Source organism: Hevea brasiliensis, chromosome 5 (assembly GCF_030052815.1).
Source record: "Hevea brasiliensis isolate MT/VB/25A 57/8 chromosome 5, ASM3005281v1, whole genome shotgun sequence".
In the NCBI taxonomy this organism is placed as follows: Eukaryota; Viridiplantae; Streptophyta; class Magnoliopsida; order Malpighiales; family Euphorbiaceae; genus Hevea; species Hevea brasiliensis.
In genome coordinates, this window is record NC_079497.1 from 113,857,487 (window position 1) to 113,885,227 (window position 27,741).

Genomic DNA, 27,741 nt, shown 5'->3' on the forward strand with positions numbered 1-27,741 from the left:
AATTTATATTTATTCATTTTTTTATATGAAGTTCTCTTAGATCAAATTAAAGTTTAACATTCAAATTTTAATTATTTTTATTCATTAATTAAATATTTTAATACAAAATAAATTTAAATATTATTAGAAATATAAAGTTATTGTGTTGAAGTTGTGACCTTTCTGGCCAGATCGGTGATGGGACCCTACCGGGGAAGGGCACATTAATGGCGAGAGTACACTGAAACTAGTAGAGTTGTGGTGGGAGGGCCGCACGGGTGGGCATGGATTTGTATTAGTCTCCATCTCTCTCTTTCTTCTTATTAGGATTCTCGCTGTCGGCTGCTGACACACATCAGTTTCCAGATCATATCCCAACAGAACACCTTCCTCTTTCTTCCTGCTTCTTGCATCCTCCTATACTTTCACCCACTTCTCTTCTTTTTTCACTGCTTTCTTCCATCATTTTTTAATTTCAACCTAACAATAGGTTGATCTAATTAATGGGTACTTTTAAAAAATTCAAAATTTTTAATTTCAATTTATTTTAACAATAATGATAAAATGCTGTAAAAAAAAACTCATTTTTTATACTTTTTTTATTTAGAGTTATGACCTAAATTGATTTAAAGGAGAGTAGTATAACATGACCTAGAAACATTATAAATTTCTGAGAATTTAATCCTAAATCGTTTAAAATGGAGAAAGTGAATTCATATAGCTGATTCTAAATTTTTAGAATAAAGACATAATTAAATTGAATTGTAGTTAAATTTTATTATATATAAATTAAACAATAAACATGAGCTCAGTGATAAGATTTAATGTATTTTTAATGAGAGAATTTAAATTTCATATTTAGAAAATATATTACTGAAAGAGATAATTATGAATTTTAAAAAAAATTAATTTTTTATAAATTATAAAATAGATATAAAAAATTATCATAAATTTAAAATTAAATTTAAAGTGATGCATTATTGATTTTTAGTGGGATGTTGTTAAATTGGGATAAAGATGAATATTGAATGTTGAGTTGTTATTAGTACAATGAGTTTGTACCACCTAAAATATGTAGATGCCATCTTTATCAATCATATCCATTGAGAAAGCTTGCCGGGGATCTTTTCTTCCTATTGAAAAAACTCAAAGCAGGACATGGTGAATTGGCCATCTTTTTATCTCCCACTTATGTCCATTGCCATCTTTCTATTCCTATAAGTCAATGTTTCCTTAATTATTCTTTGAAAAATGAGTCTATGCATTCAATTCAAGTATATTATTATTATTTAAAAAAAAAACTCTAAGAATTAATTTATTTTTTTTAATTTTTTGTATTACTTATAAGATAAATATTTTGTAGGAGTTTTATATTAGAAAATTATAAGAAATTAAATGAGAATATGAGTATGGGGAAGTCAAATCAAATTAGCTTAAATTATTTTGGTGAAGGAAGTAATTAAATTTACTAACAATTTTTAACATTCTGCGAATTAAAGTAAATTTCACAAATTTTTTTTACTTATAAATTTATAGCAAAAATTAATTATTTAGCATGATAAGAATATGATACGGCATTCCATTTTATCCCAACCACTGATCTTTTGTTGCTCATAGAGAAACATTAGCCCAAAAGATGGTGGGTTTTGAGGACACATGAACATAAAAAACTAAAATTGGAGGATGGTCCAAACTTTTAAGTAATTCAAAAATTAATCAATTGCTTGCTTGTGTCTGATATTCCCTTAATGTGAGGCCTAGTGATTAGATAGTCTGAATTGGCATTTCATATAAGGGTAGGAAGCATAGTAAATTAATGATTGAGGGGACACTGTATGTTCCCTCAAGTTACTTTTAATTTGCAAAATAAAATTATCTTTCAGCATGACTTTTTATTTTTTTAGTTAATTAGTTAATAAGGGTTTATCAATTCCCATTTTTAATTTAATTGCTTAAAGAAAAGGTGAAAAGTCATGAGCCTGGAAGTGCTTTTCTTTATTGTTTTTTCCTCCACATGTTACTTTCAGGGAAAAATTGTTAAGCTGTTTGCAAGTTTTTATTAAGGAAAGCAAGAGATGGTGGAAACCTGGGGAAAATTGGAATATCATTTTTTCGCCTATAATATGGCTTCTTGGCAAGAAAATGATAAGTTCATGACAAGAACTGCAAAATTAATGGAAGCATTCCTTTTACTGATGGAGTTAGCAGGTGAAAAGAAAAAATAGAAGCTATTTTCTTGAACCGATAAATGATAATTATCACTAAGCAACATAAGAAACCCACCTGCTTCAAAACCAGAATTCATCCTTCTGTCATTATTGCCTTCAATCTCCTCAATTAAATATTGGTCTTCCATGCATGATCTAGCTTCTCAGAAGCAATATATAAGTAAAACCAGAAGAAGAAGGAGGAGGAGGAGGAGAAGGAGGAGGAGCAATATTGAAATAAATCAAGAATACCAGGGAGAAATAGTGAACTAGCTCAAGAACATCAACATCATTAAAGCCAAGTCTGTTTGTTTGCAAAGAAAATGGAGGACAATAACATATATAAGGAACTTAGAATCTTGAGAGAATCTGGGACAGAGATCTAGTGAAGATTAATCCATATATTGACAAGTCAATTTCCAGATTAACACTATAATTAATAATTAAGATAGTTTGTACTTTATATCTTGAAAATTAAAGAAAAAAAACTACGATTTCTAGAAGAAGAAAAAGAAGAATAAGAAGAAGAAGAAGAAGAATAGGGAGCAATATTGAACTCACTAAAGAATACCAACATCATTGAAACCAAGTCTGTTTGTTTGCCAAGAAAATGGAGGACAATGACATATAAGGAACTGAGAATCTCGAGAGAAGCTGGGATAGAGATCTAGCTAAGATTAATCCATATATATTGACAAGCCAACTTCAAGATAAACACTATAATTAATAATTAATGATAGTATATATCTTGAAAATTAAAGAAAAAAACTACGATTTCTAATATATCAAAGCACCCCTATTAATTACGCTAATATATATAACTACAGATATATATAAATATGGCTCATCAAGAATTGCAATAAGCCAATAATACAAGCAGGCAAGCTAGCTAGCTTAGGTAGGTAGGTGATTCATAATCAGGGCTCTCCACGCTCGCGCTCATGCCAGCAAATAAGCATGGCTATGCACCGGCGGAGAATGTAGAACTTGGCCCGTTGCTTCTTCACCAAATGGCTGCATTTCTGGCCAAAAGTTCTGCAGGGTTCGCATACAGCATGGTTATTAAAGGTGTTGTTCCTTTCCTCGTCAGCCATTGATCATGAGAGAGAGAGGAAATTGAGCTCAAACTATATATTATATATACTGTCACTGCAAGCAATAAGTAGTTGAAGCAGTAAAATATAAAGGGCAGAGATGGGAGCGTGGTGTGTATTTATAGATAGATGAAGATGATAATCAAGTTGAGGTTATGATTAGTCTAGGTTGGGGTTGAGGCTTCTCTCTCTCTCTCTCTCTCTGTGTGTGTGTGTGTTGGCATTAGGTATGGACTGTAGCCATTGTAATCCACCAGCTGTCAGGGGAGAATGGTGCAGCATATGAAGACACAGTATGGACCAATGTTCCTGCCATTTCACCTCAAATATTAGAAATAGGCCTAGGACCCATCCCTTTGTTAGAAATTATATATACTTTTACTACCATCAAGTTCTATACTTTGCTGCCATAAAGATTGAAGTTTCAGTCCTTCTAGAGCCTTTCATACATTAAATGTTCAATAGAGTTTGTACCAGCTGTAAGCAAGTTTTTGTACCAGTGGAAATTTCAGACATGATATACATTATTTATAGAAATATTCAAGACATACCTACACAAGCAAAGGTAAACGATGTGATATACGAAAGAACTTTCTTGCATTATAATTTGATTTTGAACTATCTTGCATTATAATTTGATTTTTCTTTTTTACTCAAACTTGAAATCTCACATTTTTAAAAAGGATTTCAGTTTCATAAAGTTAAAATTGATTGGTTGATTGGTGACCCTGTGGATGAACAATCCAGTCAAGTATCATAAATAGGAGTAAAACTCTCATGAGATTCACTGTAATGAAACGGGTTCCTGATTCAGGACTCGAGAAGAATTCAAATTCATAAAGTGCAAAATTGCTAGAGGATTGATATTATCAAACAGGTTCCTGCATAGCATGGATATTGTCTTTTACCTATTGGTGACCAAAAAAGTTTCTCAAGTTTATTAATGGCTTTATTAAGGAAAATGAGCATGCAAATTCAAAAATGGGTTGTGTGATTTTTGAATCTACTAGCTCCTAAGCAAATGTTTTCAAGCCAAAGAGTGATAGGTTTTTCTTCTTGTAGCCAATCAAACTTCTGGTAGAGTTTAAAGGATAATGTACTTATCATCACCTAATCATTAGTACATGATTTAGTTGTTTGCATTGCCCATTCACAGGCAATCACAGCTTGGAGGCATGGAATCTTCCTGATTTAGAAAAAACATGTAAATTTTATCCTTAGCTGCATTTTATGAGTTAAATGGCAATCACAACAAAAGGGTAATTCCCAATTTCCAAGATTTCGCATTCTAATTAATGTTGCAATTTTCATTTCAAATTGAAAAAAAGAAAAAAAAATACCCATATAAATGAACTGGAACCAAGAAATGCTGGAGCCGAAGGCTAACACACCCACGAACAATTAAACTAAAAGGGAATGGTGGTGTCTCATTGTCCAAGGGTGGGATTTATGATTAGGGGCATGTGTGTGGTGGGATGTATAATGTCGTTTAAGATGGGTCTAGGGTTAGGTTTTAGCTTGAAATGCTTGATGATGTTAAAATATGATGATGCTGTTTCCTGTGTTGTACCATCCCCATTCCAAAAGCAAAGTCAGACATCCTGTGTTATGGGGCCTGCCATGTGCAAAGCTAGCAGTTTTTAATTTTAGTCCTTTTTGGTCTTAGGAAACCTTTTAATCGATGGGTCGCCATCTCTTATGATCTACCATTCTTAATATGTTTTCATGTTTAACGTTATTTGCAGGATTTTTCACCAATTTCCTAGTACGGCTCATCAACTTAAGTACATTTTAGGGTTCTAGTATGTTCCATGGGTAAATCAGATCAATATTTAATCAAAATTTAACTTTCCTGCAGATCAATTAGATCAATAATAACTTAGGTACTATTATGGGTTTGACTCGGTTGGTGCATCTATGTACAGATTTCTAATACCCAAACAGTCCAACCTAATTTGAAAGGTGAGAAATCTTGAAAATACTCTGAATTCAAAATTTCTTTATTCTCTTTTTATACTTTTAAAAATTTAAACTCAAAACATTTTCTATTCTTTTATACTTTAAATATAATTATTGACTAAAAATATGTGATCAGGATATCAACATTGAGGGATTACAATGAAATTTACAGATCGCGCGCTATTCTCTCTAGCATAATTTCCTTGGCTAGCAGTAGTGACTTAAGCAGAGAACAAAGGTGGCATTCCCCTAATAGTTTAGGGGTTAAGCATTTGCAGCAGCTACTCAACCAGCTATGAGTTGAGAAATAATTCAACCTCTTTTGGGCTCTTTCCTTCTCTATTCAGCATGCATGTCCAAGAGATATGATGGCTCGACCTCTCACTGGATAGACTCATTTGGGTTTATGGGTAGCTGCTTATGAATGTGGTAGAATAAATTCTCAAGTGTCATAAGACATAATTTTACAATCTTAATTTGTTCATGGGCCCAGTCCATTAACAAATGCTATCCATAGCCTATTCCTTACATGGATTTCCTCGCATTAGGCCTATCCAACTGCAAGGAAACAAGCACAGAACATAGGCTAAACTCAACCTCTACGCATCAGGAGGTGTAGAACTAGGTCGTGTGACTGCAGAAACGACTGAAAATTAAATATACATAAAAATAATTTAAAAAAATCAATTAATTCCATTATGGTAGAACATCCTCCTCTGATCTAAAATTGTACTTTAAAAAAATAATTTTAAATTAATTTTTGATTTTTCAGTTGTAATCTCAAACGGAGGCATAGCCTGCCGTATCTTGGAAAGATTCTAAACCTAGCTTGCACCTGCTTATTAACTCAGTTAGAATCTTAATTGGCCGGCTATCAAAGAACCTAGCAATTTCCAGAGAATTTGTTGTTTTCAAAATATACTTGAATGTTTACCTAACAGTCTATGATCATGAGCAGTTTAGCATTGTAATTAAATAATATAAAATATTTTAATAACAATTATTATTTTTAAAAAATAATTTTTGTATATGAATTATTTTTAGCAAAATAAATAGTCTTAATTAAGATGATATAATAATGTGCGCATACAAATTAGAGCCCAAATTTTTATACATTTTATTACAATCTACAAATAAAATTTTGGTTTAGAAACAACATGAACTAGCTAAATGGGTAAATATACAGTGGCTAGAGACTTACCTTGGAGAACTTATCCTTGTGAACATCTCCCTTCTTCTGCAAGGTAGTAAGGTTCCCATCAGGTAAATCTTGGCCTAAACTCAAAACCAAAATCCCCATAATCACATGCAACAATCCAGGAATAAAGAAAGCAATCCTCCAAGCAGTAAAAGGATTAGCCCCAGCTCTCCTAATTAACTCATAAAGCAAAGGCATAAGCAACTGAGTCACCCCACCTCCCATATTCCCCCATCCAGCAGCAGTTCCATTTACAAGCCCAATAATCTTCCCATTAAACATATTACTCATCCAAAATTGGCATGAAACAAAAGTTGCTAGAGAAAATCCAATCATGAATCGAACAGCTACATATCCTTCAGCAGATGACACAAATGTCATGCAAAAGACTATGGGTGCAGAAAGCATTATCACAAAGGCACAAGCATAACGAGGACCTAATAGGTCACAGGCTGCGCCCATTACAAGCCTAGAAAAGATACCACCAGAGACTGAAGCTATCCCAGCATTGCCTATGTCTTTCTTTGTGAGGTTCAAGTTGTCTCTGATGAGGGGAACTAAAGGAGCTGTGGCGAATGTGGAGATGAAACAAGTGAAGAAGGAGAGGCAAGAAAGGTGGAAAGTGGTCATGTGTGGGTTGGCTAAGGAGAAAATATTGAATACTTTGGCTTTGTGCTCTGAATCCACTGGGAGAGAGAATTTTGCGGTAGCGTCTGTTGGGATATCTGTGTTGGTGACTAAGAACGCAAAGGTTTGTTCTTTTGCTGAGACTCCATTCATGGAGCTTCCTGGAGAAGTCTCCGTATTAGACATTAATTCCTTGACTAAAGTTATTCTCTCCAAGCGAAAGTATAGGATTTCAATGAGAGAGACAACTTGCCTTCAAACATATATATATATATTACATTTTTTTTTTTTTTACCTTGTGATTGATAGAGACAAAAAAACAATTTATATATGATACCCTTTACCCTTAGGGATGAACTAAGAGGTTTTAAGGTGTTTGTTTAGGATCGACCGCTGTTATCATAATTTAGCATTTAGGGTTTTCTTTTTCGTTTTTGGTTTATTTCATACGCTTGGCCGAATCCAAGCAATTAATAAGCTAGCTCTTTTGGCTTTTTGTTTGTTGCTTGTATGCATGCGGAATTAAAGAGAGAAAGAAATGAGCATATACTATATGATAAATGTTATTGAAGTTTTTTACTTAATTAATTTGACCTTGAGAATGTTTCAAATCTAGCTGTCCTTTGGGACAAGAGAAATACAAGAGTAAGTGACTTGATTGAGTTGGTATTTACCCATTTGTCATTCTCATACGTCCAAACGCTACGATATGATGTGTTTTTGTTAAAGGGTGGTTGGCTTTAGTGGGATTTTTAGTTTTTATTTCCAAAATATTTTTCTCTATGTAATTGACTTGAAATGTGAGGGCTAATCTCAACCCTATGGTGTCATTTTTTTTCTTCTTATGGACCATACTCGTTTAGAGATGGGACATTTCAATCTGTTCAAGTCTCTTCCATGGACCAGGATATAGATTTTAACCTTGAGTTTAGCCTGGGCTACAATTCTCTAAGTGGTTCTGTGGCTGAAGCCTCAGTCCCCATTCCCTAAATTTATCTCTACAGTGATTGAGTCGATGGCGGTGAAGCGATTTTTGGCTTTGAACACCATGAATGCTAAGACCGCTACCACCAAAACGTAAACGAGGATGATTGAGTCGATCTGCAGTGGGGATTCAATTGGAATGCTTCGCTTGTTTCTTCATTTCTTCATTCAATGGATTTTGTGTTTGAGTGAATTTGAGGAAGTGAGACAACCAAAGCTAAAGGTGGATGAGATTTTTTTTTTTTTTTTTTTGAATTTGATGGATATTATTTTTCTTTTTAGTTTTTGTCTTTGATTTTTTTCCTCATCTGTGTAGTGTTTTTCATTAGGGTTGATGGTGTTAAATTTTTATTTTTCTTTTTTTATTTTTATTAAAAATAATTCATTTTATTATGTAAAATCTAAAAAATAATATTTTATTGCTAAAATAAAAATATAATTTTTCTCAATAATTAAATTAATTTTAAATTTAAAGTAAAAGATGTGAATTAATTTTTAAAAAAAAATCAAAATTACCTTATTTAAAGTTGTCCAAAAAATTCAAGCGTATTTGAGCTTTGTTCCATTGAGTTTTTTATGCCATCAAGTAATGCCACAATTCTTAAAAGTCAAATAAAAGGTTGAATCGCTTCTTAATTAGCAGATTTTCTTTTTGCAATAATTATTTTTTATTATTTAATTATAATATTAAATTAATAATATATATTTATATTTTATATATATAAATATTTTCATATTTTAATAAAATTATAAAAATTTAATAAATAAAAAATAACTTTTTTCTTTAAAAAATAGGAAGTCATCTTCCTTTGACCACATTAATCCATTTTCTTTAGTGTCTCAAATACTAAAAAATATATAAAATAATCGGAGCTAAGTTTACCCGACATTCAAAACTTCACGTTTTGTTGAAATTTTTTAATAAAAAAAATTTAAAATTCAAATTATGTGAAGTCGTTATTATTAAGAGAAATTTATCTGAATATTACTTAATCGAATATAAAAAACCACCTTAACAAAAAAAAAAAAAAAAATCTCTTTAAGAGTTTGAAAGCTAAAACAACAACAACTAACGTGGCAATGGCATATTAAGAATGATGAATTTTCTCTTTTACTAAATAATTTGGTGATTGAAATTGTGATTCAACATGAGTCACGTAAATCATAAGTTTATAATGAGTCATATCACGTTAATCATGCATAAGGATTTTCCTTGTGTTTAAGGCACTTAGACATTGATTCTTCTTTTCCTACCAGCTTAGGATTTGTCTCTATTGGCTTACTTCTATTCAACAACACATGGAAATTTAATAAAACAGATTGCATATTATCAGAAACGACTTCTTTTTCAATTATATCATTTAGTTTAGCTTGTGCTTTTTTGCATCTTCTTCGTACTCTTATTTGTAATAATTAATAAATAAGCATGCTTCTTCTTATGATGATTTGGGTGAGGAAATACTACTGAAAACTTTGAGCCCCAATTTGAATAATTTTATTTATATATTTGGTAGTTGAAGGCATGTTACTCGCTTTATAAATTTAAATTTGTATATTTATATATAAAAAAAACTTACTAGTCTATAATAGACTATATATATATGTTCACTATGATATGAAATTATTTAAATTTTATTTACTCTCTTCGTCTCACATAAATAAACTTATTTTTTTTATATATAAATTAAAAATATATATATATATAATTAGTATAGGTATAACAATAAATTTTATTTAGTTTTTTTTCTAATATATCATTCATTTATATTTTTTCATTAAAAATAAATTATATGATTAAATTATTTTTAAAATTAATAAATTTTACTTTTTCAATATATACTCCCTATGATTTAGAAAAAAAAAATTCTCACTTTTTTTGATATTTTGAAAAATTAAGAAAATTTTAATTATTTTTTTTAACTTTACCCTTATCTATTATTATTCCCAATGTATTTATCTCTTTTTAATATATTTTTACATTTCAATGATATTATTAAAATATTTTTGTCAATTATTAATTTTTTTTATATAAAAATGATGTTATCCAATTATTCTTTCAATTTTTGTGTAAAAACCTTTGAAATGAGATGAGGATAATTTATTAAGTTTATTAATTAATTTAATTTCAATTAAAATTCAACTCATAATTTTATTTTTACTCGGCCTATAAATAATTGAAATCCTAAAAAATCACATATTAATGTCAACATATCTAGGTAAGTTTAATACCTGCAGCCTTTTTTTTCCCCACCGAATCACTAGTGGCCCTGTCCAAAACTTAGTGGGCCCACAAACAACCCAGATAGGCATCAAGTGGTACCTACACAATAAACCTGAGTGGAACCCACATAAGAAAACCCAGCCCCACAACTCGTAAATTCAAAGGTTAAAAAGGTGTCTCTCTTTCTGTGGGGTCAATAGAATCCCCATAGCCCCACTGCCTGGACTTTTATCCGACGGCCACCACCTTCTCCTCTTTCTTTCTACTATAAAACCCTAAATCCTCTGCCAACAAATCCATATTTTTTTCTGCTTTCAACTCTCAAATGGACTCTCAAATCGTCCTTCATAGTTTACCCACCTCAAATCACTCCCAGGAAACCCCAAACCTCAACTCAATAGTTCCCACCACCGATTCCCAGCCAAAGACCACCCAACACGCTCGAAAATCCTCCATCTCCATCTCCAAAGACCGCCACACTAAAGTCAATGGCAGGGGCAGGCGGGTTCGGATGCCTGCTCTTTGTGCTGCTCGGATCTTCCAGTTGACCCGAGAACTCGGCCACCGTTCTGATGGTGAGACCATAGAGTGGCTTCTCCGTCAAGCTGAGCCTTCCATCATAGCTGCTACCGGCACCGGTACTGTCCCTGCAGAACCCGTTTCCACCACTGCTGGTCCTACCCCGATTTCCGTCTCTCCGCCCTCCATTTCCTGTAAGGTTCAACCCGTGGGAAGCAGTACGGGGCAAGGGATGTTCACGCTGGCTCCATCTAGGCTAGACTTGGAGTATCGGCACATGCCGTTTACTGCATTGTTGCTGCAGCCGGCAGCTATGGTTGCGGCGGAGGCTGGTGAAAGGCGGCAGCAGGAGGAGAATCAGGAGGTACTTGGAGAGAACGAGAACAATACTCATCAGCAGAAGATATAGGAAATGGAATGGATTGGGTGGGTGTAGCCATTTGCATATCAAAAATAATACTATTTATATATAATAGGTGTAGTGTTGTTTTTGGATGGTGGGTCATAGTGTTTTTTTTTTTTTAATCAAATGTCTTCTTCTTTTTTCTTCTTTTGGGGTGATTAGGTTGGAAGTGAAGGAGCTTGTTAGGAATGGAAGAACAAATTGATGTGTATGAATCCTATTTTTGGCCTGGAATTTGTGGTGTAGGTTACCCTAAATGGGGACCATGGTGAAGTTAAAATTGGACCCACCATTAATGAATGTTATTGAGATGACCCCATTTTCAAGTTTTTCTAAAATTTTTCTCTTGGGTAAAGGTCAGGAATCTTATACAAGTTGTTGTCAATGGGACTTCTTGATTCTAGTGAATGCTGTTGTCTGTTTTGTCCCAAACGCATGGAGGAGAAGGCTGTAATAGAATTGAGCCGGATGGTGTTTTCCCAAGTACAACAACGATATATATATATATATATATATATATATATATATATATATTATGTTTTTTGATATTGTTTTGAAAACACTTCAAATTCAGGATTTTGCGAGAAAAATCATTAAGAATCAGAAATGAGTTCTATCCATCTCTGATCTTATATCCAAAGAATACAAAGTATACTGCGATTGATTTCCTCTCTTTTTCTGAAGAAAGGTCAAGCATGCCTGCAAAATTGAGACTAGACAACTTAAAAAAAAAACAATACAATGCGATTATAAACTTACCCATAAAAGACTTGCAGCTTAAATTTTATGTTTATAAAATATAATACAAGAAGGCCTTGCGCCAAGAAGATCACGCCATTGCAGCAAATAACACATAGGACGTTTAGCGCACAAGAGCTAGCCATATCTAGTGCTTATTCCCAAAACTCCACCACTTTTTCTTCTTTCGGTGCTCATTAGAAGTTGTATCTGAGTCAAGACCATGAAAAGAGATGCATCAATCTCCTAGGGATACGATGAAAGCTAATTTTCACAACATCCACAATTATTCACCTAAAACCATAGTCTTGTTATTTCAGGTGAAGCAAAAATTGACAGCAAAACCAAAGCTATAGTTGGAAAAAACAATGAAGTTAATTGATCATTTAATTTGTAATCTATTATGTAAAAGTTCAATTCTGTTAGTTATCAAGGGAGTGTTTGGTTTAGCTGTTGGGTGCAACTGATAGCTGATAGACATCCAAACAGGTAAATTGTGGTGTTTGGCAAGTTTAAAAAAATAGAGCTGATAGCTGATGGACAATTGATATGATAACCATCAGCTGCAGTTTGTGTTAACTCTATTTTTAGAGCTGTTTCTCATCAGCTGATAGCTGATCTGGTTTTATTTTTTATTTTGACCATATTATCTTTTTTTATTTAACTTGAAAATTAATATTATTAATATTTTTATTTTTTTTATTTGTAATTTTAATATTTTAATTAATATATTTCAACTTTGTTAAAATATTTTTTATTAATAACATAAAATATAAAATATTTATTTATATCCAAAAACATAAAATTAATTATAAATTTTTCTATTAACAATAATAATTATTTTATTATTTTATCTATATTTTTAAAATTATTTAATTATCTTAAAAAATAATTATTTTCTTATTTCAATAATAAAATAAATGATATAATATAAAAGATTAATAATTATATATTTATTTAAATAATATAATATATCAATTTAATAATTATATATTTAATTTAATAATAAAATAAATAATATAATGTAATAAATTTATAATTTTATATTTATTTAAATAATAAAATAAATTATATGATATATATCCTTATTAGTCATTTCACATGTTAACAGCAATAGCTAAATATAATTTTACCAAACTCTTAATATAAAATAGCTATCATCAGCTATCAGGTATCAGCAATCAGCTAACAGTAACAGCTATCAGCTATCAGTTGTATTCAACAGTTAATCCAAACAGACCCCAAGTTTGACCAAGCATTCTCTGAGCCCCCAACTGGGCTCCAAGAGTAAATTTATGCCTTCCCCAGAAAACAGATATGAAGCATAGGAAACAGAAGTTACCTCCTTGAAAATAAATTGAATTGTAGTGTACCTCTGCCCAAAAGCTCAAGAAAATTACTGCATATAAACACATTCTTCATCAAAATAAATAAATAACAGTTCCACAAAGATATTACTACTTCCTACTCAAGAAACAAAGATAACATCAATAAAGCATTATTCTTGAAGGAAGGGAGAAAGAGGGAAAGAAAATAGCAAGAAAATCATTATCAATAATTCCAAACAATCTACTACCATGGACTATGGCAAAATGGTTAGTTTCAGAGTTTCTATTTTAGTGCTTCTATGAAGTATAATACAAAATGAGCCATGGAAGTGACAAAAGCTTTCTATAAAGCAGCACTAAGAAAACAATTGATATGGCAGGTTATTCACAAATTAAGAAGGTTCTGCCAATCAGGGGTCAGGAACATATTATTATTATCATCTCACCAGAATTCGTAAGAATAAGCTTATCTGACATTTATTACCATTACATGTAACATACACTTGAAATGATATCAGAAAAAGCAACAAGTTGTAAGCAAGTAAAAAAGAAAAATTTTATATTTTCCTGAACAAAAACAAATAGAACTAGCAAACAGATCTGCAGGAAAATGTCACTGTAGCTTCAGCTGCACAAGAGGGAAAAAAATTACCTCCTTTTGACTTCTGGTTGATAGGCAGAATGTCAATGTAGCAGGTGTCCTTAAAAGAGGTCATAACAAGTATTTTCACACCATACTGCAATTGATACTTTGCAGTGTTAGAATGGAACAAAACAAATCTATACTTTTATAACGGTATGGAAAAACATAATTGCATACAGAACTTTTGCTTCAAACTAAAATGGCACATATAACACTCGGCATGCTGGTTTAACCAAATCTCAAAAACATTTTCATAGCTTAACTTGAACAAGGGAACAATTTATAACACCATAACTTCAAGTATTACTCTAAGATCAAGTAAAACAAAATCCCTGTCCTTCGTAGAAAAAATAGAAGTCCTCATGTTATCTGTACTGAGCACAGTTAGCCTGGTTGGTACACCAAGGAAAATCTTAGGAGAGAGTCATGGTGCAATAACCAAGCCCTGCATCCCACGGAACCAAAAAGAAAAAAAAAATCATTATTGTCCGTACTGAATCTGCAGCTGCCTGCAATGTGACATGATCTCCCCACTCCCCACTCCTGGCATCACCAAAAATTGAAGCATATTAGAATCAATGTACTGAAACCAAAACTCTTTATAATTGCCTAGGAAGAAAGAGTTGTGTTATTACTTGGACATCTTCTTCAAATAGTCACCATATTCCATGGGTACATATCCTTCATATATCTCCGGGTGAGATCTCAGCTGATGATTAGAAAGCATAAAACAAAAACTCAATCAGGACACATAGGACATCCACTGTAACCAACTCAGTAAAAATTCTGTTTAATTATTAACAACAGGTTCAGGAATAAAGCAAACCTGATTTACAACGTGCCGCCTCACAACTTTGTGTCGATCAGGTGTGTTGTACAATTGATCTGATAAAGCACGAAACTGAAAAATAAAAAAGTCAGACCAGTAAATACTAAGAATTTAGCTTTATTAGTAATTTGTTAATAAATCAGATTATCAAGCAACAACAATAATTTAACTCAAGACTAAGAAGATAGATAAAAAGAAAAAGCAACCAAAAACTAACCTGACAGTTACCATCCCCTTGAACCTTGACCTCCACAAAGTCATATAACTGCAATCTAGATTAAAGATAACATATAAGCATTATATAACAAAAGGTAATATACATACCCTGATGAAGAAAGAAAATAAAACAAATTTTTAGAAAATGCAATTAACAGTTGCATCAAGGCAATAACAGGCCAAGAGAAAACCTTATGAAAAACTCAAATAAACCACAATCCAAAATAATGGAACAGGATTACTTTTACTGTTTTGCATAATTCAGCTTCATGTAGAGAAGCAATCCCTGTTTCAGGAAATGCCCACATAAAACACAGCTTAATCTAAAGGCCAAAGGCCTATATTGGCCAGCTGCTAAATTCACACCTAGTCAAAGTTGTCCCTATATTTCAATTATAGTTGATCAAACCCTTCAACTATTCGAATCTAGTTAATTAAGTCAATTGATAACTGCAATTAACTCATGAATACGTGCACCATTACTTACTGGTGTGTAGAGATGCACACTTTAAATTAAACATAAAGTGGCTGATCTGGCAATTTTCTACTAAGTACTAATTAAATATTAATATACATTTCCCAACACAACTTTCCTTTGTTTACTTTTTCCCTCTTTCTTCTTGGTGCATCATTAAATTAGATAAAATCCACAAACCCTAAACTTCTCGAACAAAACAATTCCACAATAATCAGTTTTTCTTACCCATGGCTGCCAGACATTTTAATACTTTTTCTATTTAAATTTTTCTCATGAAGACCTCCTGCAACTGAATTCTTATCATACACATCAAATGCATTACGCAACTTGTTATAGTGCATATCCAGCCATCGATTTTAAATTGCCACCAAGCTCAGTGATAAAGAATTTGCAGGCACCATTAGTGTTGAAATTGATGAGCACCTTTTGGAGCTTGTTGATGTCTTAGGAGTAAAGAGGTGAAATTGGTTTCTTGAGAGTCGAGATTGAAGAGAGGAGGATTCAATTTCCTTAACCTTAGAAGATAGAAATAAGTGATTGTGACAAACAACTCCACCATCATTTGCACCAAAGTCTCCCTTTCTCTCACACCATTCCCGGGTTTTTAGCCCATCAAATATGAAGCCTCTTTTCAAAGCGACAATTTTGATGAAGAAAAAAAAAAAGGAGATAAACAATAAGATAATTGGCCATGGAGCCTGCAATGGTGGTGATTGAATTAGGAAGGTTACAGATCTGGAATTCCCTCCTCAAAAGATATTAAAAATGATATCAAATATTTATGAGTTTACTAATTAGAATTGACAGATTTTAGAATTGATTTTTTATTAAATTAATTAATTTAATATTTATTTTCCTCAATTAATGGTGCATGTACATGCATTAATGGCAGTTATCAATTAGACTTAATAAACCAAATATGACCATTTAAAGGCCTTGATTTACTGCAATTGAAATATTGGAAAAATACGAACTGTTTTATATAGATTTAGGGGCCAATTTGGACCTTTGGCCTAATTCAAATTACCTGAAAGATAAAGCTATCTTCAAAAGGTTCTACGTTGAGTTGTTGACAGTGCTCATGAAATCACAAATTTTAAGTTTATTACCTATTAAGAAGCCTTTCATGATCTGAGGTTGCCTCATCAATTGACGGTATTTCTCCATTGATTCTAGGAACATGCTACACAGAATGGATGCCAAATTTAGGATAAGCAAACTTAGACATAGCTTCATATGCTAAAAAAATTGTATGCATGCAGATGCATGTGCTTTGGTAGTTGAAGAAAATGGTAATTGAATGAATTATATGCAGGATTGTTGGCTTAGTAAGAGCTTGAATACTTACCAAAAAGTTAGTTTTCAAGTTTGAGTATTTATGTGCTTGCTACGCATAGATTTATCTAGTGAGCAAAATCTTGATATCAAAGCAGATTATTTAAATCTCCTTCTGGGAAGAAGAGAGAAAGAATATGCTATATAAGTCAAAGCATGTTAATTGAATGTGTCCTTGTGCAAAGATATGGGTCCACACAATTTAAAGAACTGTAGGCCATGCAAACAATCTTCAGTTATACATTATTTTCACAATATAATACAACAGCCAGAGAATCATTCATAAAGTAGGTCTAATTAAATAATACCAGAAATGTTAAATTACTAAATTACATTTAACTTGCATATGCAAGTTTCAAAGATCCCTATCAAAGCCCATTATAAAATTTATAACTTCCCTCATAAACCATGTACTTGGGGTCACTGGAGAAATACTGGTGAACTGGGGGAGTATAACCCAACTCTCTATCCCATCTATATTCCATTATTCAGTTATTGAAACTTAATCGAAATGGTATTAACTTCCATACCCCCCTTCCCCCCGGGCAAAGATATGTGTCCACACAATATAAAGAACTGTAGGCCATGCCAACAATCTTCAGTTATACATTATTTTCACAATATAATACAACAGCCAGACAATCATTCATAAAGTAGGTCTAATTAAATAATACCAGAAATGTTAAATTACTAAATTACATGAACTTGCATATGCAAGCTTCAAAGATCCCTATCAAAGCCCATCGTAAAATCTATAACTTCCCTCATAAACCATGTACTTGGGGTCACTGGGGAAATACTGGTGAAGTGGGGGAGTATAACCCAACTCTCTGTCCCATTTATATTCCATTATTCAGTTATTGAAACTTAATCGAAAAGGTATTAACTTCTCCTCCTCACCACACCACCCCCACTGCCCGCGCTGCACCGCACCCCCAACCCCAGCACCACCACACCCCGCCGCACTTTTCTTTTCAAGTTAACTAAGTCAATTACTTCATAATAGGAGAACAGTCAATCCAACAATAACGAAGACAACGCAAAAGGCCCAGGGCATAATTAGCAGCACCAAGAGGAAAAAAACAAGTCATCATGATGATTTAAAGCAGCAAAACTTACAGGGATAGGAATCATTTGATTCAGCCTCTTGCTTACTTCCCCATCCAGTCCATATTCATCAGTAAATTCTGGAGAAGAGGAATAATCTTCCCCATTATCAGGGCTGGAACATGAACTAGAATCAACAATATCATCAGAAACTTCATGACTATTATACTCATGGTCTGCACATTATAAACATCAAATTAGAACAACCAAGGAAACTTGCTACCAAGAAAAAGAAAGTACAAAGGTTCACTACATACCTGTACTGTAGCTCCTTGTTAATGTACCGTGCCAATCATGCTCATGAATGGATGTTTGCAAGTGCTCTTCTCTTGCCGGCGAGTATCCAGAGGCTTCAGCAATAGCTAGCTGTGAAAATTTTTCTTGCATCCTGCGGGCAATAATCTCATCATCTGCACAATCTGATATGTCATAATGATCTCTGATATAATGTCCATGATAATCATCCCCAATTTGTACTGAACCACCATAATAGCCTGAATAAAACGGTAGGTCCCCGTCAAGAAGACGAAGACCCCATTGGATTACATCTGAATCCTGCTCATATATAGACATTTTCTTTGAACAATCCCTCCAACCCAAAACCTGAATAATGGCATTAGCTATTCCAGTTAGTCAAATAATAATACTTTATTGCGATAACATCAAGACACTAATAACAAGGGTGTAGCTACAGAAACCTCGAGCTCATAGGAGCATCAGCGGTAAACCATTAGATTCGAGAAAAAGAAAAAGGAAAACAAAAACTTTAAGGTAATTCTGGATGGTGGATCCCACTTCCAGATTAAAAACTGGAGATCATACGAGCTTAAGCTTTTAGCATAAGCGTGTCTCTAGAAAGGAGAGATTTTTTTAGTTTTTTTTTTCTTTAACGGGTCTTACGCTTCAAAATGAAATACTTCAATTACTTAATTGATTTTAATCCTTTAAAATTCATAAATAATACAATTACTTTTGGTCTATTTTAGCAGCCAATAAGATATGAACTAATGAACATTCAAAGCCAATAATATACAATCAATTACTGAGATTTAAATGCAAATGAAATTACAAGCAATCATAAATTTTCTTTTTTTGAATCAGCAAACCAATACTTTTCAAGCAACTAATCAAATCATGGGATCAAACACATAGACACAAACATAGAAAGAAAAAGAAAAGAAATGACATAAGATCATTCAACCAAAAGAAAGAACTCACCTGGTCAGCTTCGATTCAAAAACCTTCAATCTTCAGCCAACTGAAAGGGACAGAGAAGAAAAGCCTAAAAGGAGAAAAACACTGTATATTTATGGAGGAAACGAGTAAAGAAAGAAGATAACGATGAAAAAGGTTGGAGAAGGAAACGAAAATGAGAAGGAGAGAAGAACGCATTTCGTTCTGGTACAAGTTGGCCCCTTCATTCACTTATTTTAGTATTGTCTTTATTTACTATTCCAATTTTATAATTTCAAATTTACATTATTTAATTTTTTAGATTTAATTACATTAAAATAAAAATTTTTATTTAAAAATTTAATAAATTTTTATTAATATTTAATAAAAATTACTAATATGTTACATGAAAATCACCGTTATTTAGGCGATATCAATAAATTCTGTTAATGTCATATCGATAATGATGTTTCGATAAAACTTTTTATTTATATTAATTATTAATTAAATAAGATGATGTATTAATTAACGAAATCGAATATTATGAAATAATTATTATAATTCATCTTGGTTTAATTATTTTATTTTATTTAGCAATTAATGGGTTGAGAGTTAATTAAAAAGCAAAATGGTCCAACTTTAGGTGTAAGTCACACTCGAATAGTATCATATAATAATTTAATTTTTTTTTAAGTATAAGTTTAGTTTATTATAAAGGGCATTTTCTATGGTTATAAAATTAGATTACTTTATCAAGTAAATGAATTGCATGTCTATTGTGGTCCAATATTAAACTTTGAGTCCAACCTTCTATATAATGTATGCCAACCAATTTTGACTTTATAGAGTCATAAAATGAATCATTTAGATGCATGATATATTTTATATTATGATATATAAATTCCAATATTTAGATTTTTTTAGTTTAATAACTTATTTTATAATATTGTAATTAAATGATATTAGTAGTAAAAATATATTTTTTTATATAATTTATGTGTTATATGTATACATGTTATATCAAATTAAAATTTTATGCTTGCTTTAATCTATAATTTAATATATGATGATAAAGAAAAATGTTTATATTACATGTATAAAAATATAGAAAAATTATTAAAAATATAGTCTGAGTCAGTTATGTAAAATTAGAACCAATAATAACTACATTAATAATTATATACATGAAGTGATGCAATTATTTGGTCAACAAGCGTCATTACTTATTGTAACACCCCTGATTTTTTATATATTATTATTGGGCTTCGTGTAGGTATCCTCAATTCGCGGAAATTCGACGATTGGCCAAGTTCGCAAATTTGGGCGAATGGACCGTGGTGGAAAAGTCTCGAATTGGGCGAGGTTTTGGCTAGCCCCATTGTCGACGCGTCGAGCGCGTCCCCGAAGTCGGAATCGGCAAAGGTAAACCCGAACCTAGTTTTTACGTAATTTTCTAGTGCTTAAATAGGATTAAAAATCCATAAAATATTCGTGGTAGCTTAGAAAATTACGATTCTTTTTGCAATAGCTTAGTAATATTGCTAAGGACCGCGGGGCAAAGTTTTATAATTTTTAGAGCTTGTTTGGGCAGTTTTTGCAAAAATGATCAATAATAAGGACTAAATTGAAATTTTGCGTATTGTGATGGATGACTGATTTGATGGGCCTGGGAGGGCTGTGTGATATGATTGAACTGTTGATATATGGATTGTGAATATAGAAGTGCGTTTTTAGCCCTTTTGCGAGTTGGGTAGGTCCTAGGTATAGGGAGACTCTGCGGATTTTCGCACGACTTAGGGCGTATTGGTCTTTTCTTTGTTTGTATTGAGTCAAATTTATTAAATGATTGTAATAAAATTGTCGGTGAGCCGATGACCTTCTTCCTCCGCCCGCGCCACGATAATTTGTCGTCAAAGTCTGTGAGTAAAATATTAATTTTAATTATAATTTCGATATTATTATATGTTCAGATGCCCATGCATCACTTATATGCATATATTTATTTAGTTAAACTCTAGGCACGATTTATGTTGCATTCATAAGCATAATATGCCATGGATGTTGTTGTGGTAATTTGGAGCAGTGTGCGTGCGTTGGCGTGCGTGTGATGTGGTGTGTCCTATGGATAGGACGGGGTAGTCACGGCTTGAGTAATTCGCTGGGACCCGTTCCTTGAGGGTAGTCACGGCTTGAGTAATTGGGACCCTCGATTTGGTTATTAAGTGGAAGTCCGAGCTTGAGTAATTCGGCACCAAAGTTGGATTTAAGAGAGTCGTATAGGGATCGGCTCATATGTTATGATTGATACTACAGGGTGTGTGAGTGCTCCAAATTACCTATTTGATGCTATGATGTGAAAATGTTGTTTATGTTGCATTTCACTCTACAGGGTGCATTAGTTCAGATAGTTATAGAGATTATAGTTAAGATTGATATTTTACTCTCTGAGTCGAACGCTCACTCCTGTTCAAAAATTTTTACAGGCCACAGGAGGATATTTTGTTCTGGGTTAACCTGCTTTTCTACCTCGCAGGTTGTTTATCAATATTGTGTAATTTTAATTACTCCTAGAATTTCCGCATGTGTTAGCAGTAGTTATTTGAATTTGGTCTGTAATATTTTTATCATGTTGGACCTGTAAACTTAAATATGTTATGCATGTTGATGGATTGGAGCTCCCATTTATTTTATGTTGATGAGCATGTGGATGGTGAGCTGAGCTCCCCAATTGAGTATTTATTGTGTTTACAGGTCAGGTGAGTCAAAAACTCCCCGTTGGAAAGTCCATTTTATGGCCGGACTCTGTCCGTTTGTTTTCTTGAAATTGGGCCCAAATGGGCCTTAGAGTTGGGTTAATGAATAGTTAAGGCTTACTACGGGCCTCGGGGGCTTTAGGCTGGCCCAGGTCCTAGTGCCGGTCCGGCCCATAGGTTGGGTCGTGACACTTATAAATAGTCAAGCTTTTATTTTCATTAATGTGATAAGAAGAGAAAACACGTAACTGTATCAACTTTTGTATTTAGCATTCTTAAAAAAATTCTCGGTTGATTAATTTGTAGAGTATTGATTATTATATAAATAAGAAACATATTTAAATTGTAGATAAATCAATGAATTAATCTATATAATTCATAATTATATTCATAAGATTATATAATTAATTAATAAAATAAATATGATTGAGATCTTAGTATTTTATAAATATAAATTAGAACTCATGTAATTGAATTTATACGTTGAAATTTTATAATTTTCTTTGAAGACAAATTAAAAATTAAATTAATTCAATCAATTTTTTTAAGAATATTTTCTTCTTCTTTAATAATTAATGTGAACAATGTTAGATGTCCTAATTATCTTAATGGGATTATTAGAATGTAAATGGGTGAACATCTTTTTCCATCAATCAATATTCTCTCTCTCTCTCTCTCTCTCTCTCTATATGATAACTCTCCAATAATGGAACAATATATTCTCATTTGAATGCTTGCAAATAAATTTTACCTTTAAGATTTAAAAAAAAAATTTAATTTTTTATTTTGATGGTTATAAATTCTATATTTGGAAGTTAATTTAATCAAATATTTTATTATATTATCCTTATTTAATTTTTAAAATTTCATCATAAATCTCATTTAATATTTTTTTTAGTTATTTTATAAATAAATACACTTATAAATTATTTTTTACCAAACGAATTAACTATTTTTGTTTAAAATTAAATTTTAAATGCCTATAAGCACATTGGATGCTTATAATCTCATTTTCATAAATTAAGTTAAATAACCTCTAAAAAAACATTGCATAACAACTTGATATACATTCAATTATTGATTTAATGCTACACAAACTAATAATTATATCCTAATTAATTTGAAGATTTAATCATGTAATATTCTGAAAAAAATACTTTACAACAAAATGTATCTATAAAAAAATACTTTAAAGCAACAGACATCTCTCTGAAAATGAAGAAGAACAAATTGTTCACAAAGTTTCAGTAACAAATTCTACTCTAAGATCTCTCAAGTGAGCCAACCTGCCAAGCTGGCTAAGAAAATTATTTAATTATACTCTGCATATTCTTGGTGGAAAGTTATTTTCTCATCTGACATGATCGCCTGTTCCTAACACAAACTGCAAGTACAAGATCCTGCAAGTACAAGATCTATCGGAAGAGAGAGAGGGAGGGATTATATACAGAGATCACTGATAATTTCTTTAAAATTAGCATCATTCGTGTTCCAATCAATCAGGCACCTTCTGGACTCTCAACTTCATAGTTCTTCTCTTAGAACTTGCTGTTACACCATATGAAAGTTTTAGCATAAACTTTGTTGTTAAGTCAATACATCAATAACCCTACAAGTCTCGATATATAAGTTTATCCAGAGTAATCCACAAGCCAAAAGTCCTACCCACTATGTATGCTGAAGTTTTACTGTAATCAACGTGTTCTTAAAAGCTTTGGAGTCCACATCCGGGCAAACCAACCACCTTCCTTGCCTTTCAAATCTATGTTTCTTCTTTTATTTTTTTTTTGTATTGTCCCGTGATGCTCCCACAGACATGGTACTCCTGAATGCTAGTTGAGGACTTGCGGTTTCTGATGATGCATCCGCAATTTGATTCACCATTTCCAACACTTCACTCATCTTTGGACGTGACTTGGGGTTTCTGACTAAGCATCGGTTGGCTATACTTGTAAGCTTTTGGGCTGACCTTAGGGGGTATTTTCCCTCAAGCCTTGGGTCCAATATATGAGGAAATCTTTTTGCATCTGATAGGTATGGCCTTATCCATTCCAAGAGCTTCTGCTCACTCTTGGGTCGATTTCGATCCAAAGGGCGTCGACCTGTAATAAGTTCATAAAGGAAGACCCCATAGCTCCACACATCACTCTTGGATGTGAGACGTCCAGTTTGGAGGTACTCAGGAGCTGCATATCCCATGGTCCCCACAACCTGATGGAAATTACCAATTGCATGAATACAAATAGTTCAAAAATACATATGGCAGAACAATAGAATGGCAATTTATGGTCCCACCAATGTAGGACTATAAGGAGGGAGAATTTCAATTTTCAAGATTGTCTATCCTTCAATAGATTATGCTATGGCTAGGTTTAAGGTTTGAATATGCATCCTTGAGAAGGTTTAATTTCAATTTGAGTCATTTTGTACACCAACATGTTGAAGCGGGCACTAATTAAAGGTATTAATACCAAGTGCTAGAGAGATAATATTCCACAAGCATACCGCAGTTGAAACATGAGTCAGTCCTTCTGAAGGTCCCAACCTAGCCAATCCAAAATCTGACAGCTTAGCATTCCACTGCTCATCTAGAAGGATATTTGAGGATTTGAAATCCCTGAAGATGATCTGTGAAATTTATTAGAAAACAGGAAAAGAAAGAAAAAGTAAATGAGAAAAAGAGGCCGTCAGTATAATGTATATGTAGCACACATGCAATACAAATTTAAAAACTGTTAAGAGCTGCTTTGAAATGACACCATGTAGCGACACCTTAACCTGACTCCTTAGCCCCTTAAAGAGGTTCTTTCAACCTCCAGTTTTTCCCTATTTCTTTTCCTCTCTTTGGGGATGACGAAGGAGGGGGCAACGGGAATGAAATCTTGAATGTATGAAATGCATTGCAAGTGCGCTAACACATCTGGAATGCATTGAAATGGAATGAATGATAGAGTACCTGAAAACCCATTTCTTCATGTAGGTATGTTAAGCCACTGGCAGCATCTTGGGCTATTCTCAACCTCATGGTCCATGGAAGAGGCACCTCTGATTGAGCGGATAAATGATCCTTCACACTTCCATTAGGCATAAATTCATATATCAGAAGGCGTTGGATTCCTCTTTCATCATCAGCAGCACAGTATCCAACTAATTTGACAAGGTTTGGATGCTCAACGACCCCAAGAACATTCACTTCTGTGACCCATTCTTTGTGACCCTGCCAACCACAAGGTGGGGTCTGAGATTTTGGCAGCATAAAATAGAGAGATAAAACGGAAGACTGTCAACAGCTTAAAAAAGCATCTAATCTGGCACCAGTAATCAAACCAATAATGAAACAAGAATGAAATAAAACCCATTAACATTATAGGGAGAAAGCGCAACCAACTTTGGAGCAAGAACAAATTTGACATTTTCCAGGATTTTAAGAAAGAAATCTGTCACACCAAACCCTGGCAGCCTGTAAAGAAAAGTGCAGTGCACTAATATGAAGGTTTATCATGTGACCATCTTAATGAAACATTAAGATTTCTACTAGTCTTCCACCAAAGTTGATAACTAAAATGATGGCTCTTGTTTAACTTGGCATTTATATGATTACATCAAAATAGTAAGTGCATTACATGCATAATTTAAATTGAAAAAATATTACATGGAGAATGCAGTGCCACTAGACCCCTAAACTTGAAAATTGGATGAAATCAAATTCTTCAGACTCAGAAATACATTGAGCTCACCCTGATATCTCACAATAGGGATTGATGCTGACAGGAGAGATACCTCTAAAAAATAATGATTAAACAAGTAATTTTTATAAATTCATCAATGATAAACTTCCAGAACATTAACAACATGAGAAAGAAGACTTGCCTGCATTCCTCTTTTACCAAGTTGTTTCACTGCAACTTCAAGCTTTTTAGTTGGGTCATCTGTGCTCTTGATAGACCCTCTATAGACACAACCAAATCCACCCTCCCCGAGCACGACAGATCGGTTGAAATTCTTGGTAGCTAACCTAAGTTCAGAAACAGTGAACACTCTGAGATTGCTTTGTCTTTGAGACATACTAGGAAATGAGGGCCTCCCAATGGATTCTGCACAGGTGCCTGAGACATTTTGGGAATTCAATCCAGACCTAGATCTTCCAACTTCACGATCAGTCAATGTGGAATTCACAGATTGAACTGAGACAGACTTTGTAGTCTTTGGTTCGTGCTTTTTGTCTCCACCATAAAATGAGAAACACTTCATACCCCTTCCCCCACAAATTCACATTCACCAATTTCTTCACTGTTGACCCAGAGATAAAAAGAACCTCAACATAACAACAAAGTTAAAAAAGTTTAGGAAATCAAGAGTATGGATTAGCAATTTCCTCTGAGAAGAGAATATGAAATTCTAGCAAAACATATATTAAGCATTTTACAAATGCGAATGTTAGTAAAATTTGAGGACTATCATGTTAGTTTAAGAAACCAAGTGATATGAATTAAAGAAGAATTGAATTAGAAAAGGAGAAGAAAAGGGAGAAACACAAAAGAATAAGAAGAAGATAGAATTTCAAGGAGGAGAAGAAGACAATCAGAGGGAGAGAATCTCATTTCATCAATCAAGATTTCAGAATGTGTATCCAATATAAGATCACACTTATTATGGCCTATTACACATGTAGAATTGGTAACTACTTCCTAACTAATCTCCCGCAGGTGCAACAAACTGTAACAGCAAACCTGGTCTTCTCAAGAACTGAAACTTGTAGAAACAGTATCATATCACCAAGACGATAGATTTATTGTTTGCATTAATAAGAACCCAAAATTAACACTTATTTATTAAATGTTCATTGGATTGTAAAAATTTAAATCTACCAATGATACAGGCAGACAAGAGAAAAGGCAATGGGTTCCAGATAAAGCTTCAATTCTTAGCAAAAGTACTCATTCTATCCTGAACTAGATTCAATGAGCTAGTTGATATGCTCCAAGTTTCCCAATTTTATGCTAATTGCCCAAAATCACAATAATAACCCATTGAGGGAGCAAACACACATACAAACATAAAAAGGAATTAATGATTACGGGCTCAATACATCTGCTTTCTTCTATCATCCTTCTCAAATTGTTTAATTTCATCAGGAACCCAATTTCCAGATACTAACTTTCTGAATCCAAATTCATATAAAATGAGACCAAGAAATTAAAACTTCACGATCATTCACCAATCACCACAATAACAACCATACAAGAAAGACCATTAAATAAAAAGCATAATGAGATAAAATTTGTGGTCTAGATGGCAAACTCACCTTAAATCTTGGCAGTCAGATTTGCAGCAGCTTAATTCCTGAAATTCACAAAATCCACAAGTTCAAGAAGTTGGATTTGCAGCAAGTTTTCCAAAACTTCACAAAATTAATACAACTCAGGAATTTCTAAGACAAAACTTCCCTTTGGCCCATACGCCACAAAAGACCTCAAAAAGCTAGAGAAGGACTAGCATTTAATGATTTACAGGAAGTCCCTGCATGGCAGCTAGAGGCAGAAATCATCTTTCCATCCAAAGTAAATGAAACCCATAAAATAAAATAAGAAATAAAATCAAAACAAACCATCCAATGATCAATATAAAGACAACCATAAATCCAATTTAAGCCATCCCAGTGTGAATGGGGCCTTGGAAAATGAGTTGCAACCCACAGAGAGAGAAAGGAAAAGTCCCAGTCTTTCAGTCTTTGGTGAGGAGGTGGATGAATGAGCCATCTAAGTCAATCTGGTCTAGGATGGAATTTTGAATTTCATTATATAAGCATATCCTGTTTCTCTCTTTTGAATTGAATTCAAGTCCAACCAACAAAGGCTTGATTGTTGCAGCTCATGGATATGGTAAATGTTCATTGCAGCCCCATGACTTGTTAGTTATTATTGTCACCCTGCTTATTCTTTTATTTTTT

General features: G+C 32.9%; 5 protein-coding genes across 6 annotated transcripts; 1 reads left to right on the forward strand and 4 right to left on the reverse strand.

The window, feature by feature from the left end:
- Positions 1-2,854: 2,854 nt before the first annotated feature.
- LOC110650113 (small polypeptide DEVIL 16-like) lies at positions 2,855-3,675 on the reverse strand. The gene has a single exon (XM_021804931.2). It carries the CDS (start codon positions 3,278-3,280, stop codon positions 3,104-3,106), a length of 177 nt encoding a protein of 58 aa, XP_021660623.1. The 5' UTR covers positions 3,281-3,675; the 3' UTR covers positions 2,855-3,103.
- A 2,089-nt stretch (positions 3,676-5,764) lies between these two features.
- Positions 5,765-7,250, reverse strand: LOC110648968 (high affinity nitrate transporter 2.4-like). The gene is made up of 2 exons (XM_058147804.1): positions 6,441-7,250; positions 5,765-5,797 (listed from the first exon to the last, which is right to left on the reverse strand). Exons 1-2 carry the CDS (start codon positions 7,248-7,250, stop codon positions 5,765-5,767), a joined length of 843 nt encoding a protein of 280 aa, XP_058003787.1.
- Positions 7,251-10,299: 3,049 nt separating this feature from the next.
- LOC110650103 (transcription factor TCP11-like) lies at positions 10,300-11,505 on the forward strand. The gene has a single exon (XM_021804920.2). It carries the CDS (start codon positions 10,595-10,597, stop codon positions 11,195-11,197), a length of 603 nt encoding a protein of 200 aa, XP_021660612.2. The 5' UTR covers positions 10,300-10,594; the 3' UTR covers positions 11,198-11,505.
- Positions 11,506-11,913: 408 nt separating this feature from the next.
- On the reverse strand, positions 11,914-19,294 carry LOC110650095 (OVARIAN TUMOR DOMAIN-containing deubiquitinating enzyme 12). Of its 2 annotated transcripts, XM_021804910.2 has the most exons (11): positions 19,084-19,292; positions 18,123-18,468; positions 17,878-18,041; positions 16,533-16,606; positions 14,947-15,001; positions 14,727-14,801; positions 14,536-14,609; positions 14,395-14,443; positions 13,910-13,994; positions 13,272-13,328; positions 11,914-12,139 (listed from the first exon to the last, which is right to left on the reverse strand). In XM_021804910.2, exons 2-11 carry the CDS (start codon positions 18,436-18,438, stop codon positions 12,078-12,080), a joined length of 1,011 nt encoding a protein of 336 aa, XP_021660602.2. In that variant the 5' UTR covers positions 18,439-18,468; positions 19,084-19,292; the 3' UTR covers positions 11,914-12,077. The 2 variants fall into 2 exon arrangements, with proteins under 2 accessions (XP_021660602.2, XP_058003476.1); XM_058147493.1 differs by lacking the exon at positions 16,533-16,606 and having other exon boundaries at positions 14,947-14,994; positions 19,084-19,294.
- Positions 19,295-23,244: 3,950 nt separating this feature from the next.
- On the reverse strand, positions 23,245-27,741 carry LOC110650075 (serine/threonine-protein kinase PCRK1). The gene is given in 6 exon segments (XM_058147494.1): positions 23,245-23,587; positions 23,589-24,002; positions 24,297-24,419; positions 24,748-25,008; positions 25,662-26,081; positions 27,097-27,741. Coding segments are annotated over 5 exon segments (1,281 nt in total). The 5' UTR covers positions 26,043-26,081; positions 27,097-27,741; the 3' UTR covers positions 23,245-23,485.

Excerpts from the sequence above, each read along its gene's own strand:
- LOC110648968 (XM_058147804.1), bottom strand. The coding sequence starts at position 7,250 with ATGTCTAATACGGAGACTTCTCCAGGAAGCTCCATGAATGGAGTCTCA. Across the intron at positions 5,798-6,440 it reads ACAAGGATAAGTTCTCCAAG|TTGGATAGGCCTAATGCGAG; the intron begins GTAAGTCTCTAG and ends GTTTCCTTGCAG.
- LOC110650103 (XM_021804920.2), top strand. The coding sequence starts at position 10,595 with ATGGACTCTCAAATCGTCCTTCATAGTTTACCCACCTCAAATCACTCC.
- LOC110650113 (XM_021804931.2), bottom strand. The coding sequence starts at position 3,280 with ATGGCTGACGAGGAAAGGAACAACACCTTTAATAACCATGCTGTATGC.
- LOC110650095 (XM_021804910.2), bottom strand. The coding sequence starts at position 18,438 with ATGTCTATATATGAGCAGGATTCAGATGTAATCCAATGGGGTCTTCGT. Across the intron at positions 15,002-16,532 it reads CATGAAAGGCTTCTTAATAG|ATTGCAGTTATATGACTTTG; the intron begins GTAATAAACTTA and ends TCTTTAATCTAG. Across the intron at positions 13,329-13,909 it reads CAACCAGAAGTCAAAAGGAG|TAATTTTCTTGAGCTTTTGG; the intron begins GTAATTTTTTTC and ends GTTTATATGCAG.